The sequence below is a fragment of the Bison bison genome, unplaced genomic scaffold (assembly GCF_000754665.1).
Source record: "Bison bison bison isolate TAMUID 2011002044 unplaced genomic scaffold, Bison_UMD1.0 scf7180017864377, whole genome shotgun sequence".
Classification (NCBI taxonomy): Eukaryota; Metazoa; Chordata; class Mammalia; order Artiodactyla; family Bovidae; genus Bison; species Bison bison.
Window position 1 is genome coordinate 6,292,099 of NW_011494949.1, and position 17,158 is coordinate 6,309,256.

Here is a 17,158-nt window from a genome sequence, read left to right on the forward strand (position 1 = left end):
GAGCAGCACTGACGTATGTGCATGACCACGTGTGAAGTAGATAACAGGTGGGAAGCAGCTGTCTAGTACAGGGAGCCCAACTCAGTGCCGGAGAAGGCGGTGGCGCCCCACTCCAGTACTCTTGCCGGGAAAATCCCACGGACGGAGGGGTCTGGTGGGCTGCAGTCCATGGGGTCGCGAAGAGACAGACACGACTGAGCGACTTCACTTTCACTTTTCCCTTTCATGCATTGGAGAAGGAAATGGCAACTCACTCCAGTGTTCTTGCCTGGAGAATCCCAGGGACGGGGGAGCCTGGTGGGCTGCCGTCTACGGGGTCGCACAGAGTCGGACACGACGAAGTGACTTAGCAGCAGCAGCAGCAACTCAGTGCTCTGTGATGACCTAGAGGGGTGGGATGGATGAAGTGGGAGGGAAGCTCAAGAGGGAGGGGTTATAAGTATGCATATAGCTGATTCATCTTGTTTGTTGTATGGCAGAAACCTACACAGCATTGTAAAGCGATTATACTCCAATTTTTTTAAAAGCCCTAAGAATGTTAAAAAAAAAAAAACAGTTAAGAGGGTAAATTTTATCTTATGTATTTTATCTTATGTATTTTAACACAATTAAAAATAGTATTTTTATAATAAAAAGTAGAGCTTCTCCACGTGGGGGAAGCCCTCTCAGGACAGGATGAGGTATAGCCATCACCACAATCACAGCGGAGAGCGCTGGGTTTCATCTTCACAGGGACAGGTTCCAAACTATCGTATTGTGTGGTCCAGATGAACTCTTAGGATTAGCTGCATGTTGGGCTGTTTTCTACACAAATCACCTGAATTTCTGAAAACAGCTTCCTCACAGCTGTGATCTGAGACCCAACACATCCGCCAGAGTCGTTTAATTGACTGGCGTATTTTTCCTTCACCAGAAGAATTTTTAAACATAATTTCAGGTCTCTCTTAAAGGACATAGAAGCGTGTCGTAGTATGTCATAGAAATTTAGTGAGTTTGTTCCCAGCTTGTAAGAAGAATGCCGACATGGTCTACTGGTCTCGTGTGTGAAGAAGATCGGTGCATCTCGTGTTGTAAACATCCTTGAGAAACTTGAGAAAAATACGTAAAATAGCAACGCGTTTCTTTTTCTCTCCGCTCTTAGCAATGCAGCAAGAAAGCATCTGCTTCTCTCCTGTGGCTTTTAAAGTCATCGGGCATCATCGCCAACCGGCCCTGGCCTCGGATCTCCCTGACGGTCATCACCACAGCCATCATATTGACCATGGCCGTGTTCAATATGGTGAGTCATGGCCCGGACATGCTGTCCATCTCGTGGGATTTGGTCCATCTCGTGGCATTTTGAAACCTTCCCCATAGCTACTTCGGTGACACCCACTGCTGCCTGTTTAAATTCAACATCCAACCGCTTTGCATAGGGGAAGGGTGCTTCCTGGGGAGGCCCTCGGGGAGGGAGGGAGACTCCTTCCAGCAGCTTCCCACCCCCTAGCTCGTCCTGACTCCAGCTACGGAAATGCCACCGAATGTTAGCAGGCTAATCACCAGGAAGACCAGAATCAGCAAATTAGAGAGGCTGCAGTGGGAAAGGGGTGCTGCTCTGGGCTTTAAAGGGCCTGATTTCAGACATCACCATCACTCCCACCTTAACCAGCTGGGCAGTTTTGGAGAATTTTCATTAAAAGCTTCCACGGGCTCCACTTCACTTCTCGTGAGAAAGCTGAGACTTTCTCAGTGAGAACTGACACTTCTCTGCTAAGGTGGATTTTTCAGGTAAATGAACTGATGCTCCTAGCACACTTAGGATGGCATCAGGCGTTTGGTAAGTACTGAACCAGGGGTTGCTCTTACCGTATCAATGTTTTTAGAGGTATATCCTTCAAAGCAGACACGTCAGTAATCAGTGCCAATTAAGACACATCCTTTTAATTATTCTCACGTCATCACCATCGACCACCAGACGTTCACTCAGCAAAAAAAAAAAAAGAACATATATTGAGCATAAATATGCACCTGGTACTTCACTAGATCCTAGGAACCCAAAGCAAGTTTGTCTCCCCGGAGTTTATGGCCAAGTTTAGGAGACTGACAGCTGGGTCAGAGGTTATGAGAGAGTCTGACAGTGGAAGCGTGAGGGGTGGGGCGAGGACAGGGGAGCCGGGCTGGCAGGATGGAATTCTGAAAATGGACACAAGTAGTTTTCTCCGGATGATGGAGGGAAGATCAGGAGGGAAGACATTTAGCATCAGGACAAAGAGAGAAATGTGTCCTATGAAGCAGCAAAAAGTAAGGCTGAAGAAGTAGGCAGGAACCTTGACGGTGTGCCTGAGATCTGTCCTCAGCGTCATACCATGGGTCACACAGTTTGTATAGACGAACCTGGACATTCAGGTGAGGGTGATGCCAACTGGAAGGCGGATGGGCTGGGGTAGCAGTGGCCGGGGCGGACTGGCCCCTTCTCCTTCACTCTGCCTCGAAGTCCACCTTAAGGACACCCGGGAAGAAGGTGGCAGACAAGCACCAGCTTCCCTCCCTCCTTCCTCTTCCTGTCCATCAGGGCGGGATAGTGTGGATTCCTGGGTGTCCTCCCGTGGGCTTAGCAGCTGTGCTGGCTCCTCCCGCTTCCCCTGACTACACAGCCCAGCTCCCGCTAGCTCCCCTGAGAAGCGTGGGCCCTAATGTAGGTCTTCTTCCAAGGCAAGGGCCATTGAGGGGTGTCCCTGCGACTCCTGTTTCCTTGGTACACACCCGCTCAGCCTCAGAGCTCAGCTTGCAAAGAGGCAGCCCCCAGCTGGGCCTGTGCAGTAAGAACTGATGGTGTCTGTTGGGAGAAAGGGCTCTGCAGTCAAGTCCGTGCAGACGGAAGACTTCCCAAGGACCAGCTGGCCCTTGGTCTTGGGTTCCTGTGTGGTGTTGTCCTGCTGTGTCACGTTCACCATGGCAATTCCACCATCCCGGCCACCCCCCTGGACTTCTCCCAGCCCATCTCCCCTCCCCCTGAACATGCACAGCATCCAAGGCCATCTTCCTGTGCCAAGGGTGATGACATGGTGCCCCAGGGATGGAGACCCTCTCTTCTAGATCTCAAGCATCCTTGGGTCATGACAGCACTTATTTCTAACAAAGGCATCATCAGGACTGACCAGGGAAGAGCTGGGACATGGTACCTGGTCTGGACAGGAAAATCCCTCTGAAGTAGGAGAATGATCCTACTCCAGAGGGATTTCAGATCTTAAGGGCTGGAGGGGATGTTGGCTGCCATCAGCCTGAGGCTTGTGTTCATGAGGCGTCCCCACAACCGCCTGAGGACTCTCTGCGTGATGACCCAAGGAGAGTGTAACTGTGGCCCCAGGATGGTCAGCAGAGTTGGGGGTGGGGGTGGCCTCCTGGTGAGGAGCGTGAGATGCAGAACTGAACACTAGCCTTTCCCAGAAGAGCCCTTCAGCAAGTGGATCACTATCTGCTGCACTCCAGCCTTCCCACACGGGCAGTATCATTGGCTATGGCATGTTCGTGAATACATCACCACAGAGGAAGACGGACAGAGACACGGGGAGTGGCGGGAGCCTTGGAGAAACAGGGGCGTTTCCTAAAGTGGGTTCCTTATGCTGGACTTCGTAGCAAGCCTGTGTGCGTTAGTCCTGCTGCTCTGGGAGCCAGCTTTCTGGAAGAAAGTGCCAGCCAGCTCCAGGAAGAGCTTGGTAAAGTGAGCTGTGGGGGAACAGCTTGAAAAGAGTGGACTTCACCATGAAAAGGGGTGGCGCAGGGAGAAGCAGAGCATCCTTGAAGGATAGCACTAGCTAGAGCTCTGGGGGGTTCTGATACACCAAGTGTGTGTCCTGTGGCCCCCAGCCCTTATCATTAGGCTTCTTCATCCCTTTGGAGGGCTTCCCTGATGGCTCATTGAGTAAAGAATCTACCTACTAGTGCAGGAGGCACAGAAGACCCAGGTTTGATCCCTGGGTCGGGAAGATCCCCTGGAGAAGGGAATGGTAACCCACTCCAGTATTTTCACCTGGAGAATCCCACATACAGAGGAGTCTGGTGCGTTACAGTCCAAAGGGTCACCAAGAGTCAGACACAACTGAGTGACTAAACACAGCACACATCCCTTCAAAGTGTATTCACTCACGTGTGCACTCACCTGTGCACACATCCTGAAAGTTGACACAGCATTTAACACAACATCACACACCTAATGGTGAGGTCTTTTTTTTTTTTTTTTCTTGCATCCCAGGAAAGCACCTTTTATACAAGGAAGGGCCATTCCACAGTTACTAAATGAGAGAGGAATGAATGAATGAAAACTTTTTTTTTATGAAATCCAGTTTGATATTATAAAACCAGGATTCATCACCTAATTTTTAAAAGGCAGAATTGAAATGGGAAACAAATCTGGTGTGAAAGCTGGTTGTATTTCTCCTAGGATAATTAGTGATTGACAGGCAGTTCAGTCACTGTCTATAAATGTTTGATGAGCTCTGACTCTTTGGGACCCTATGGACTGTAGCCCACCAAGTTCCTCTGTCCATGAAATTTTCCAGGCAAGAATACCAGAGTGGGTTGCCATGTCCTCCTCCAGGGAATCTTCCCCACCCAGGGATAGAACCTGGGTCTCCTGCATTGCAGGCAGATTCTTTACCGTCTGAGCCACGAGGAAGCCACCGATTAACACATTTTTACAGTAACTGCTGGGAAGATCCCCTGGAGAAGGGAAGAGCTACCCACTCCAGTATTCTGGCCTGGAGAATTCCATGGACTGTACAGTCCATGGGGTCGCAAAGAGTTGGACACAACTGAGCGACTTTCACTTTCACAGTAACTGCAATCCCTTTGGAGTGAAGAAATGCATTTTCTGTACCCCAAATATGTCTTCCAGTGTCATTTTCCTTCCTCAAAAAGAAAGAAGTGCATTGCCAAGTGTGGTAGAGAAGTCTGTGGAAGGCACAATAAAAGTCTGATGGATCAACTTTGAGAAGAATGAAACGAGGCTCAGCTCACTGGGCTGCCTCCTATAGGACTAGAGCCTTGGAGCAAGGAAAAGACTTAAGTTACTTGTTCCTGTCCATTATTTTTCTCAATTCCTGATGGATTTAGTGGTTCTTCCCCATCCAGAGGCTCTTATTTTTGTTTCAAGGAAATATCACAAAACAGTACAAAATCCAACATTGGGTAGAGAGAAGAAATACTTTCCCTAGTTAGTGGGTTTTCTTATCATGTCTTATTCATCATGGGAAGGACTGGTCCATCAAGTGCCTTCTCTGATCACATCTGATGACTTACAGAGAAATGTTCTCCAGCTACTAGATCCCCAGCCACATGAATTTTGACTGCATAAGGCAGACACAAGGTCCAGTGTTCCTAGCCCCACTGCAGGGTGCTGTGACTGCCCTGGGGTCACACGCATCCCCAGGGGGTGCCAGGCAAGGGAAGTGGGCTCCAGGACCCTCATTCACATTCAGGAAAGATGGCTTCTCCCACTGGGGAGGCGGGTACCAGTCTTTACCTTTATGTGGTCAGATGCTCTCAGAAGTAAGTCTGTGTTTTTTTTTCCCTAGCCCCACTTGAAAAATCTCCTTCCTAGGGAGACTACTATTTAATGCAGTAGAGCTTTTAAACTTATCCTGGTACTTTTTTTAAGAATACAGTTTCTAGACTAACAGCCCTATTCCCAAGTTGTTCAGTTCAGTTCAGTCGCTCAGTTGTGTCCGACCCTTTGCAACCCCATGAATCGCAGCACGCCAGGCCTCCTTATCCATCACCAACTCCCGGAGTTCACCCAAACTCATGTCTATTGAGTCGATGATGCCATCCAGCCATCTCATCCTCTGTCTTCCCCTTCTCCTCCTGCCCCCAATCCCTCCCAGCATCAGAGTCTTTTCCAATGAGTCCACTCCTCACATGAGGTGGCCAAAGTATTGGAGTTTCAGCTTTAGCATCAGTCCTTCCAAAGAAATCCCAGGGCTGATCTCCTTCAGAATGGACTGGTTGGATCTCCTTGAAGTCCAAGGGACTCTCAAGAGTCTTCTCCAACACCACAGTTCAAAAGCATCAATTCTTCAGTGCTCAGCTTTCTTCACAGTCCAACTTTCACATCCATACATGACCACTGGAAAAAACCATAGCCTTGACTAGATGGACCTTTGTTGACAAAGTAACGTCTCTGCTTTTGAATATGCTATCTAGGTTGGCCATAACTTTCCTTCCAAGGAGTAAATGTCTTTTGATTTCATGGCTGCAGTCACCATCTGCAGTGACTTTGGAGCCCAAAAAAAGAAAGTCAGCAACTGTTTTCACTGTTTCCCCATCCATTTCCCATGAAGTGATGGGACCGGATACCATGATCTTCGTTTTCTGAATGCTGAGCTTTAAGCCAACTTTTTCACTCTCCTCTTTCACTTTCATCAAGAGGCTTTTTAGTTCCTCTTCACTTTCTGCCTTAAGGGTGGTGTCATCTGCATATCTGAGGTTACTGATATTTCTCTTGGGTATCTTGATTCCAGCTTGTGCTTCTTCCAGCCCAGCGTTTCTCATGATATACTCTGCATATTGCTGTTTGTTAGCAGTGATTAACCCAGTGAAGCTAATCCAGGCTCTGGACTAACATTCCAAGGGGAAGAGCAGCTCTTTTGTTCAGGGGAGGGGCTGCCTTCCTGAGCAAGCTTTCCTTAAGGCACTGGGTGTGCGCATACTCAGTCACTCAGTCGTGTCCACCTCTTTGCAGCCTCCTGAAATGTAGCCCGCCAGGCTTCTCTGTCCATGGGATTCTCCAGGCAAGAATACTGGAGTGGGTAGCCATTTCTTCCTCCAGAGGATCTTCCTGACCCAGGAAAGGATCCCACGTCTCCTGCATATCCTGCATTGGCAGTTGGGGTCTTTACCACTGAGCCACCTGGGAAGCCCTAAGTCACTGGGAAGAAGATGGACTTCTGTTCACAGAAGGTCATCATTTTAAAGTCACAGCACATTCAGACCCTCTTCTGTGGTTCCTGTGATGTTGGAGTGTTCTTTTAGGGTAAAGGAAAAAATGCTTTCCTTTCTTCCCTTTCTCCCCCGTCTTTTTCTGTTTTCAGTGCTTGTTGTTTTTCCTTTGGGGAAACTATGTGTAACAGAGTTTATCATTTTAACCGTGGTTGAGTGTACATTCAGGGGCATTCAGTGTATCTGCAGTTTTGTGCTCCCCTCACCCTATCCATTTCCAGAACTTTGTCATCGTCTCACACAGAAGCTCTGTTCCCGCGAACAACGACTTCCCCTCACCCCCAGCCCCTGGTAACGTCTACTCTGCTTTCTGCCACGATGAACTTGCCCACCCTAGAAAACCTAATACACATGAGATACCTGCTGTTAGTCTCTTTGTGTCTGGCTCATCCCACTTCAGATAACATGTTTAAGGTTCTCATTTTCTCTTTGATGCCGAGTCCCTTCACAGCAGGGAAAAACTCCCGGTTTGCCCTGGATTTTTCCAGCCAGTGGTAAACAGCCCTTATTAAACTGCTTTTCTGTCACCCCTTGCCATCACCTTTCCCTTGGGAGAGAGAGAGAAGCCGCAGGGGTGATGTGAGGACTGAGACCCCCCGCCAGCTCTCTCTGCTCCTGACTGTGTGGACGGGCCCCTTCATGCTGAGCCTCCATGTGGATCTTCAGTCACTAATGTTTCTCCTGAGCTGAAGTCTCAGAGCCTTTGTAAGAGCCAGGGTCAATAGGGATGGTGTTCTTTTACCTCTCATTACACACTAACATCAGAGAAGGCGATAGCACCCCACTGCAGTACTCTTGCCTGGAAAATCCCACAGATAGAGGAGCCTGGTAGGCTGCAGTCCATGGGGTCGCAAAGAGTCGGACAGGACTGAGCGACTTCACTTTCCCTTTTCACTTTCATGCATTGGAGAGGGAAATGGCAACCCACTCCAGTGTTCTTGCCTGGAGAATCCCAGGGACGGGGGAGCCTGGTGGGCTGCCGTCTGTGGGGTCGCACAGAGTCGGACACGGCTGAAGTGACTTAGCAGCAGCAGCAGCAGGCTACCATGGGCTTCCCAGGTGGTGCTAGTGGCAAAGAACCCGCCTGCCGATGCAGGAGACAGAAGAGTCACAGGTTCAGTCCCTGGGTGGGGAAGATCCCCTGGCGGGGCACGTCTACCCACTCCAGTATGCTGGCCTGGAGAGTCCCATATAAAGAGGAGCCTGACACAGTCCAGAGGGTGACAAAGAGTTGGACACAACTGAAGTGACTTCGCATACATGCACACACTAACATAAATGATAAAATGTCCAGGTCAGCTTCATTTCAAATGAATTGTGAGATATTACCAGGACATTTTAAATGCCATGCTCCAATAAAAAGTAGAGAAAACCAACCAGTTATCCTGATTTTTTTTTTCCCCACATATAGGGTTTGGAGTATCAAATAGCAAAAGACCTGTGTGTTTTGTTCCATTTTAGTTCCCAGCTGTCTATTCAGAGCCGTGTCTGAGAAGCTCAAATCCTCTTCCATTTTTTTTCTGACATTTTGACACTTTGATCACGTGATGCCTCCCAAAATTTTGCACCTTTTCCAAGAAACTGCAGAGAATAATTATAAATAGCCCAGATTTGTGAGCCACCTAGACACAGAGTTAGCCATGGTTAACTAGTGGTTAATTGATCATCTAATTCTAATTGGATAATTACTTCTAACTCCAACCAAATGATAAGCAATGATGTTATTGGGCACAAGCACGGTATTAAATTGCATGTTCACAATTTCATATTGTTTGACAAACATAATTCTGAGGTGCTTTACATTGTCTGGGAAATGTAACATTTGGAAGGAGGGCTAAAAAATATGCACTTAGTTGGGATATCTTGTCTGGGATGAGAATACCATTTTCCCAACTAGGGCAAAGGTTGTAGAAATACTAAAATAGGTCCAGAGAGGAGTTCCCCTAAATAATTATGAGACTAGAAATGCATTCTGTGCAGAAAACTGTGGCACCTTAACCCAGGAGGGAGAAGGATGTGGGATTGATAACCCTCAAGCTTGGCCTGGCTGTAATTAGGAGTTTGTTATTTTTAAGTGGCTAAGGAGACAGAAGAGGAAAATTGGTTGCAAAATGCAGTGTGAAGCCACAGAGACAGAACGAAGAGGTCTTGATTTTAGGGGTAGTTAATTAAATACCAGAAAAAAGTAGCTGAAGGGGGTTAATGAAGCATTCCTGAATGTGGTAATTAAAGTTCTCCACTGCTTTTCAAGTTCAACCATCCTACTATTTCAGAGCCTTCTTGCAAGACAAAGCTTTCACAGGATATATTATTACTCATTTATTTTCTTCTTTTTATGCTGATATAATTAAGAAGGTTTTTTCCTTAATTATTTTAAGATCTCAGATTCCTGAGACTAGTAACCTGTCAATCTAAATGGTCTCCTTCTATTTGTTGTTTCCATTAGTATTTAAATCAAATGTATGTTGGGTCTATCAAATCTAAATTTTTACATTTTGGAGTCTTGTATTTGACCACCAATTACTCCATTTTTTTCCTGTTATATTTTTTCCAAGTTATCATCACATTTATATTTCATCCAGGGTTTGTGACATTTTTGATAAATTATTTAGTATTAATAGTAAATAATAATATCTCCTGGCATACTGCAGTCCATGGGGTCGCAATGAGTCAAACACAACTTAGTGACCAAACAACAACAATTCGTAAAGAAATCTACATTTATTTGACTTTTAAATTAGTATTTTGCAGCATTTTATCAAAATATATAATGTGCAGAAACATTGTATCTAGAACCATTCTTGGAATCTGAGAGGAAATGTTCTCAAGAGTATATTAAACAAATGCCTTCTTATTTACCTAAGTAAATTGCTGGAGGTCTTTGACAAGAAGCCCGCCATCAAACAAGGACAAACAAAAGAGCAGAAACTGCAGGGGAAGTTTTCCTCTCTAGACCTTGAGCATAGATGGCGAGCCCTGGCAGAAAGCCTAGCCTAGTTTCATGGAGGAGAGGGATATCTTTCATAAGGGAACCTGGCCCGCGATTCTCTGCTTCGTCTTCACTGAACAGCTGTCTGACCCACAGTCACAGGATAGAAAGTGACTGATCCTAAGTAATCTGTATGGTAGCTTCTCCAAGAAAGAGAGAGACAGAGAGAGAAACAGAGGAGAGCGGGTGAGTGAAGGAGAGAGAAACAGAAAGAAAGAGATTGAATTTTTCCTCCCTTGCTAACTGCCTGGCCGTTTCCTTCTGGGTGCTGCTGTTGGTACCCACTATTGTTGTTTAGTCGTTAAGTCATGTCCAACTCTTTGTGACCCCATGGACTGTGTCCTTCCAGGCTCCTCTGTCCATGGGATTTCCCAGGCAAGAATGCTGGAGTAGGTTGTCATTTCCTTCTCCTGATGATCTCCCTGACCCTGGGATCAAACCTGCATCTCTGGCTTTGTAGGCAGATTCTTTACTGCTGAGCCAGTGGGAAAGCCCCTATAAGAGCTAATCATATTTATTTTCTCAGGATTGCTTCCTTTTTAAATTAGGACCCCCTTTCCAATAGTCCTGAGAGCATCCTTTCTCTCCCATTTTACCCCTGGTGATTCTGAGTTGCCAAGCACTCACAAATAGTAGAAGCAAATGTTGGCATCAGCTATTGCATGTTTCCCATAAAATTAATTAATTTTCTTAAGATACAAAATTCAGGAGACTCCACTGATGCGTTTGGTGAAGATGAAGATACTGCAAAAACACAGAATGAAGACTCCCATCTCATGATGGAGAGTTGACTGTGCGGATGGCAACGACAGCCTCCAACGTCATTCTAACAAAGCTGTCTTCCCTGTGCTTGGTTCATTTTAAATTCCTGTTTAAGAGAGGTGCTTCTGTTTTCCTTAACATCAGTCTGGGAGTTCTGGAATTCACTGTGCATTGTGGAGCACAGCAAGAGTTCCTTACTTATTCGATAGAAATTTCCAGAGCCTCAAAGAGAAGATGAAGGGATTAGCAGTGAAGTAAAGAGGCTGAAAGGTCCCCACAACGCTGCTCAATGAGCCGAAGAAACATGTCCATAGTAAGCTGAGCCCCCACCTGCTAACCCTTTACTCTCCTTTGCACTGATTCATTGCAGCAACATTTTCTTTGCAGTTTTTCCTGAGTGACTCAGAGGAAACAATTCTTCCGACTGCCAACGCGTCCAACACAAGTCTTTCTGGCGCAAGTAACCAGGCAGCAATTCTGCGTGCGCAAAATTTGTTTTTCCTGCCGGTAAGCACATCTCCCGGGTTCTTATTGTTTTTATTGTTTTCCTGTGTGCTGTTACCGATTCAGTGCCTGTGCCTTCCACTTCCTCTTCCACCGTAGACTTTATTCTCCTTGTTTAGATTCTATACCTGAGTCTCTCCTGATGGGGTAAAAATTGGCAGCCTTTGATAGAAAACTCCCAGCCAGTAGAAACTGATTAGACCACATGGACAAACTTTCCATGGCATTTTGCGGCTCTCACAGATGACTTTGTGCCTTATTCTCTTAACGCTACATGTTCATCTTTTTCCGGACTTACATTTGATTTACAATGTTGTGTTGGTTTCTGGTGTTCAGCAAAGTGATTCAGTTTTACAGATATGTATTCTTTTCCATCATGGTTTATTACATATATATTCTTTTCCATTATGGCTTATTACAGGATGTGGAATATAATCCCCCAAGCTATACAATAGGACCTTGTTGTTTATCCATTCTGTGCATACTAGTTTCTATCTGCTGACCCCAAACTCCCAGGGTAACCCTCTCCCACCTTGGCAATCATAAGTCTGTGTTCTGTGTCTGTGAGTGTGTTTCTGTTTTGTAGATAAGTTCATTTGTGTTGTATTTTCAGAGAAGGCAATGGCACCCCATTCCAGTACTCTTGCCTGGAAAATCCCCAGAGGAGCCTGGTGGGCTGCAGTCCATGGGGTTGCTAGGAGTCAGACACGACTGAGCGACTTCACTTTCACTTTTCACTTGCATGCATTGGAGAAGGAAATGGCAACCCACTCCAGTGTTCTTGCCTGGGACAGGGGAGCCTGGTGGGCTGCCATCTATGGGGTTGCACAGAGTCAGACACGACTGAAGCGACTTAGCAGCAGCAACAGCAGTGTCGTATTTTATATTCCGCACATAAGTGATAGCATATGGTATTTGTTTCTCTCTGTCTGACTTACTTCAGAATGATCATCTTAGTGATGATCTGACTTGGAATGATCTGACTGACTTAGTGTAATCATCCCTAGGTCCATCCACGTAGCTGCAAATGGCATTGTTTCATCCTTTTCATGCCTGAGTAGTATTCCATTGTGTATACATGCACCACGTCTTTATCCATTCACGTATGGACGGACATTTCAGTTGTTTCCATGTCTTGGCTACTATAAATAGTGCATGTGTCCTTTTGAATTATGGTTTTGTCTGGATATATGCCCAGGAGTGGGATTGCTGGACCAGTTAAAATTGCTGGTATTTTTAGTTTTCTGAGGAGCCTCCATACTGTTCTGCGTAGTGACAGCACCAGTTTATCTTGACACAACATTTTATAGCATGCACCCCAGCATGTTGCTTTCAGTTGTATGTCACTGAATTTCTGGGTGTGTTGCTTACAGATTTCACTAATTGCTCCATGAATTAGCTTCCTGACTCTGTGATAACTGGGTCCTGCTCCATGAATTAGCTTCCTGACTCTGTGATGACTGGGTCCAAAGCTCATGTTTCTTCTTCTTCAACTGCAAATGCCATCCAGTGATTATATCTCAAATAATCCTTACTAACAACCCATTTTAACCAAGGTCCAGAAGGGCCTACATTGAAATTTCAAAACTTACTAACACATCAGTCTTTTTAAGTGCAAAGAACTAAATTAGTTATTTACTGCTTAACGACTTCTTTCTTCTATGAATTTTGTGTGTAAAAAAAAAAATGATTTTGATACTCTTCTTTTGATTTTCTGAATAATCGTCTAAAAGTAACATACATTTAGTTTGTCTCCCGTAGCTTCTAGAGTGCTAGATGAACTAGTCCAGACTCATGGAAATTGGTCATTTAAGATGTATATTTTTAAATTTTTCTACCAGTTTCTTAAACTCCATCAACTATAGCAGTGAAGTCTCCTTTCTTCACTTTGCTTTTGTTGATTGATCCCCTTGACATTAGGCATTCATCCTTTTCCCCATCTCATCATTTCAGTTTTCTGGGGTGCTCAAAGGTCTGTGTACAGATAGTAGGGGCATCTGGTGCTCTTTAAGCCGTGACTGTTTCAGTGGCCAGCTGTCCAAAGTCCACAACAGGGTCCCCGCAGGCTCAGGAAGAGAGGACAATATAAGCTTCATCCCTTTTCCCTGGGGTCCTGGCCTTCATTTTCAGCAGTGTTGTGAACCCACTGAGGATGAGGCAGCATCTTTTCTATTTTTAGTTATGTGAGGGACGAGATTCATGATGAGGGTTTACTAGCTGTGACCTCACCATGGGCAGTTTGGAGCCCCCTTCTTTAGAGAAAAATTTAAACCCCCTGTGTGGTCTGGCTCCCTCTCCTTGATGGATGTCGTTAGCACACCCGGTCCATCAACCCCAGGAAGGAGGGTGTGCCTCGGAGCCATCCCCATGCCTTGTTCATAAGACCCTTGCTCCTCGGAAGAAAAGCTATGACCACACTAGACAGTGTGTTAAAAAGTAGAGACATCACTAGGCTGACAAAGGACAGTATAGTCAAAGCTATGGTTTTTCCAGTAGTCATGTGTGGATATAAGAGTTGAACCATAAAGAAGACTGAGTACCAAAGAATCAGTGCTTTTGAACTGTGGTGCTGGAGAATACTCTTGAGTCCCTTGGACTGCAAGGAGATCCAACCAGTCAGTCCAAAAGGAAATCAACTCTGAATATTCACTGGAAGGACTAATGTCGAAGCTGCAAGTCCAATACTTTGGCCACCCTATACAAGGAGCTGATTCATTGGAAAAGACCTTGATGCTGGGAAAGGTTGAAGGCGGGAGGAGAAGGGGGCCACAAAGGATGAGATGGCTGGACAGCATCATCGACTCAATGGACATGTGTTTGAATGAAGTGCAGGAGATGGTGAAGGACAGGGGAGCCTGGTGTGCTGCAGTCCATGGGGTCACAGAGTCAGACTTGTCTGACTGCCTGAACAACAACAAATTCCGCTTCTCATTCACTTAGGCTGAACTATCAAAAACCTGAGTTCTAATAATTGTTTTCAGCATAGTTTTAGCAGCAAAATCCTTTTTAAAATCAAATCTTACACACAGCCCATTTTATAACAATAAAAGCACAATTTATCTGGCTTCATATGGACCAGGCACTGCTCTCTGCTGTTTACTTTCATTACATTCTTCAGTCTTCACAGGAATTATTAAAGTAGGCCTTGTCATCCTCCCTACCTTCAATCACCTATTCAGAGGACAGGCATGCCTTTAATGATTTGTACCAATGAGCTCCTTTGTGAGTGGAAGGGTGAGACCCTGAGTGGGAACCTTGCCAGGTGCCAGGTGATTTCATGGCTTTTTTTGGAGCATTTTTGTAAGACAACTGTGACTACTGACTAAAGAGTAAGGATTCTGTAGCTCTTGGTAAGGACAGATACTTTTGAAAAATCTAATAGTGGAGGGGCCCCAAAATGAACTAAAAAAAAAAAAAAGAAAAAGATGACATACAAAGGACAAGCCCATGTTTTATTTGATTCACCAGAAAGACACCTGCCCGGTCAGGTTGCTGGGCACGTGCCCACAGGCAAGGAGGCCCCCTGAGCACCCTCAGACGGTTGGAGGGCTCCCTGAGCTGCTTTCAGAGGCGGCCCCAGTACTGATGCCCATGTGTCACTGAGCCTCACACCCCACCTGACCTCTAAGGACAATACTTACTCATTAAGTATGTACATAAGTGATTTAAGTCATTAAGGTAATAAAAGACCCTGGTGGAAAAGGGGAAAGACCATGACCCTGGGAAAGATTGAGGGCAGGAGGAGAAGGGGACGGCAGAGGATGAGATGGTTGGATGGCATCACTGACTCAATGGACCTGAGTTTGAGCAAGCTATAGGAGATCGTGACAGACAGGGAAGCCTGGTGTGCTGCAGTCCAAGGGGTTGTAAAGAGTCGGACTTGACTTAGCGACTGAACAACAAGGTAATAATGGCAAAGTGCGCTATAAATGAGGCTGGTTTCAAAGCCCAGGCCACCTCACCCTTTGCTTTAGGGAGACTGAGTCGGTGGTGCCCGTCCTCTCTGTCCCAAAAGTGAAAGTACCCAAAGTGAAAGTCGCTCAGTCATGTCTGACTCTTTGCAAACCCTTGGAGTATATATTCCATGGAGTTCTCTAGGCCACATTACTGGGGTGGGTAGCCTTTCCCTTCTCCAGGGGATCTTCCCAACCCAGGGACTGAACCCAGGTCTCCCACATTGCAGGCGGATTCTTTACCAGCTGAGCCACCAGGGAAGCCCAAGAACACTGGAGTGGGTAGCCTATCCCTTCCCCAGCAGATCTTCCCGACCCAGGATTCAAACAGGGGTCTCCTGCATCGCAGGCGGATTCTCTACCAGCTGAGCTACCAGGGAAGCCCTTCTCTCTCCCAGACTCTGGGTTCCACAGTTCCTCTCCACCAGCTCAACTGGCCCATCAGGATGTGTTTCCGAGACTCCTTTCCTCTTCCTGTTCTCTGTCGTTCAGAGGGTCAGTGGTCAGAACAGTGGAGAACTGACATGAGGTCATTGTTGCCAAAGAAACTGTGCTCATAGACCCTCACCATCCCCAAGCCTGCTGCCGCCCATCATGGCTCCCGGCCGAGGGGTGCTTTCCTTCCCAAGGACTGACCTGATTGTTGTGGGTCCCTGGGGAATTAATTGCTGGTCTTCCTTCTGAAGCTGAGATGCCAGGCCTCAGTCCTCACGGGTAGGGATCTGCATCGATGCCGCGTGGGTGCCTTTCACAGGGAAGGGAGAACACTGGTGGGAACGCTGCAGCCTGTTTTTTCTGCTTTCCTTTCTTCCCAAGAACAGGACTGAGGCACTAGTATCAGGAGCTTTTCCCCGTTGTTGTTGTGTCCAAGTCCTTGCAACCCCATGGACTGCAACATGCCAGGCTTCTCTGTCCTTCACTATCTCCTCAAGTTTGCTCAAGCTCATGTCCATTGAGTTAGTGATGCTATCTAACTGTCTCATCCTCTGCTGCCCCCTTCTCCTTTTGCCCTGTCTTTCCCAGCACCAGGGTGTTTTCCAGTAAGTCACCTCCTTGCATCAGGTGGCCAAAGTATTGGAGCTTCAGCTTCAGCATCAGTCCTTCCAATGAATATCAGGACTGATTTCCTTTAGGATTGACTGGTTTGATCTCCCTGCTGTCCAAGGGACTCTCAAGAATCTTATCCAGCACCGCAGTTCAAAAGCATCAATTCTTTGGTGCTCAGCCTTCTTTATAGACCAACTCTCACCCAGGGCTGACTGTAAATGACCTTGGCTGGGGAAATAAAAGAGCTAGAATGACAAAAATAAGCAGTTTGTACATGGTGTATCCCTTATAATGAAACTAAAATGGAGCAGCTTACACCCTGGGCTGTTTCTTAAAGGCAGGATTTATCAAACATCAGTCGGATGTGTTTTATTGAAATGATTAGACTTTACTGAGAGCTGCTTCTGCTGCAGTAACACTGAGATGGTAGCTCACCCTTCTTAAAGCCCCTTGATCCAGCAGACAAAGGCTTTGTGAGAACGGAAACTGTTTCCATTTGGCGGGCACCCCCTGGCCTGCAGGGCAGTGAGCTCCAAGCTTTGTGTGCTCTTCTCAGTGATCTAGAAGAAGGACATTATTACGCTCATTTTTCAGATGAGGACACTGACACAGGCAAGTCAGGTGACTGGCCTGAAGTGACTCAGCCAATGACTGGTTGGAGCACGATTGAGTCCAGGGCTGTGCTGTCTTAATGATGTGCATTGTGGTTAACAGAAGAGTGCTCACACAGGGGGGCCTGCCGCTTGCCTCCCGTGGACCGCAGAAGATGGGCCGTGCCCGGCCTCTTCCTCACACTGGGGTCTTCAATTTCTTCGGGTACCTGTCCGCTTCCAGGGTACTCACGACTTACTGGGATCAAAGATTTTTGTGTGTGCTTACTTGCTTTGTTGTGTCCGACTCTCGGTGACCCCCATGGATGGTAGCCCGC

The 17,158-nt window shown here is 46.5% G+C and overlaps 1 protein-coding gene across 1 annotated transcript in view; it reads left to right on the forward strand.

The window, feature by feature from the left end:
- Positions 1 to 17,158, forward strand: part of ADCY2 (adenylate cyclase 2 (brain)) — a 450,411-nt gene that overhangs the window by 377,329 nt on the left and 55,924 nt on the right. Inside the window, exons 16-17 of the mRNA XM_010857150.1 lie at positions 1,142 to 1,279; positions 11,114 to 11,233. Coding sequence (XP_010855452.1) covers positions 1,142 to 1,279; positions 11,114 to 11,233 — 258 coding nt within the window. The remainder of the gene's footprint in view (positions 1 to 1,141; positions 1,280 to 11,113; positions 11,234 to 17,158) is intronic.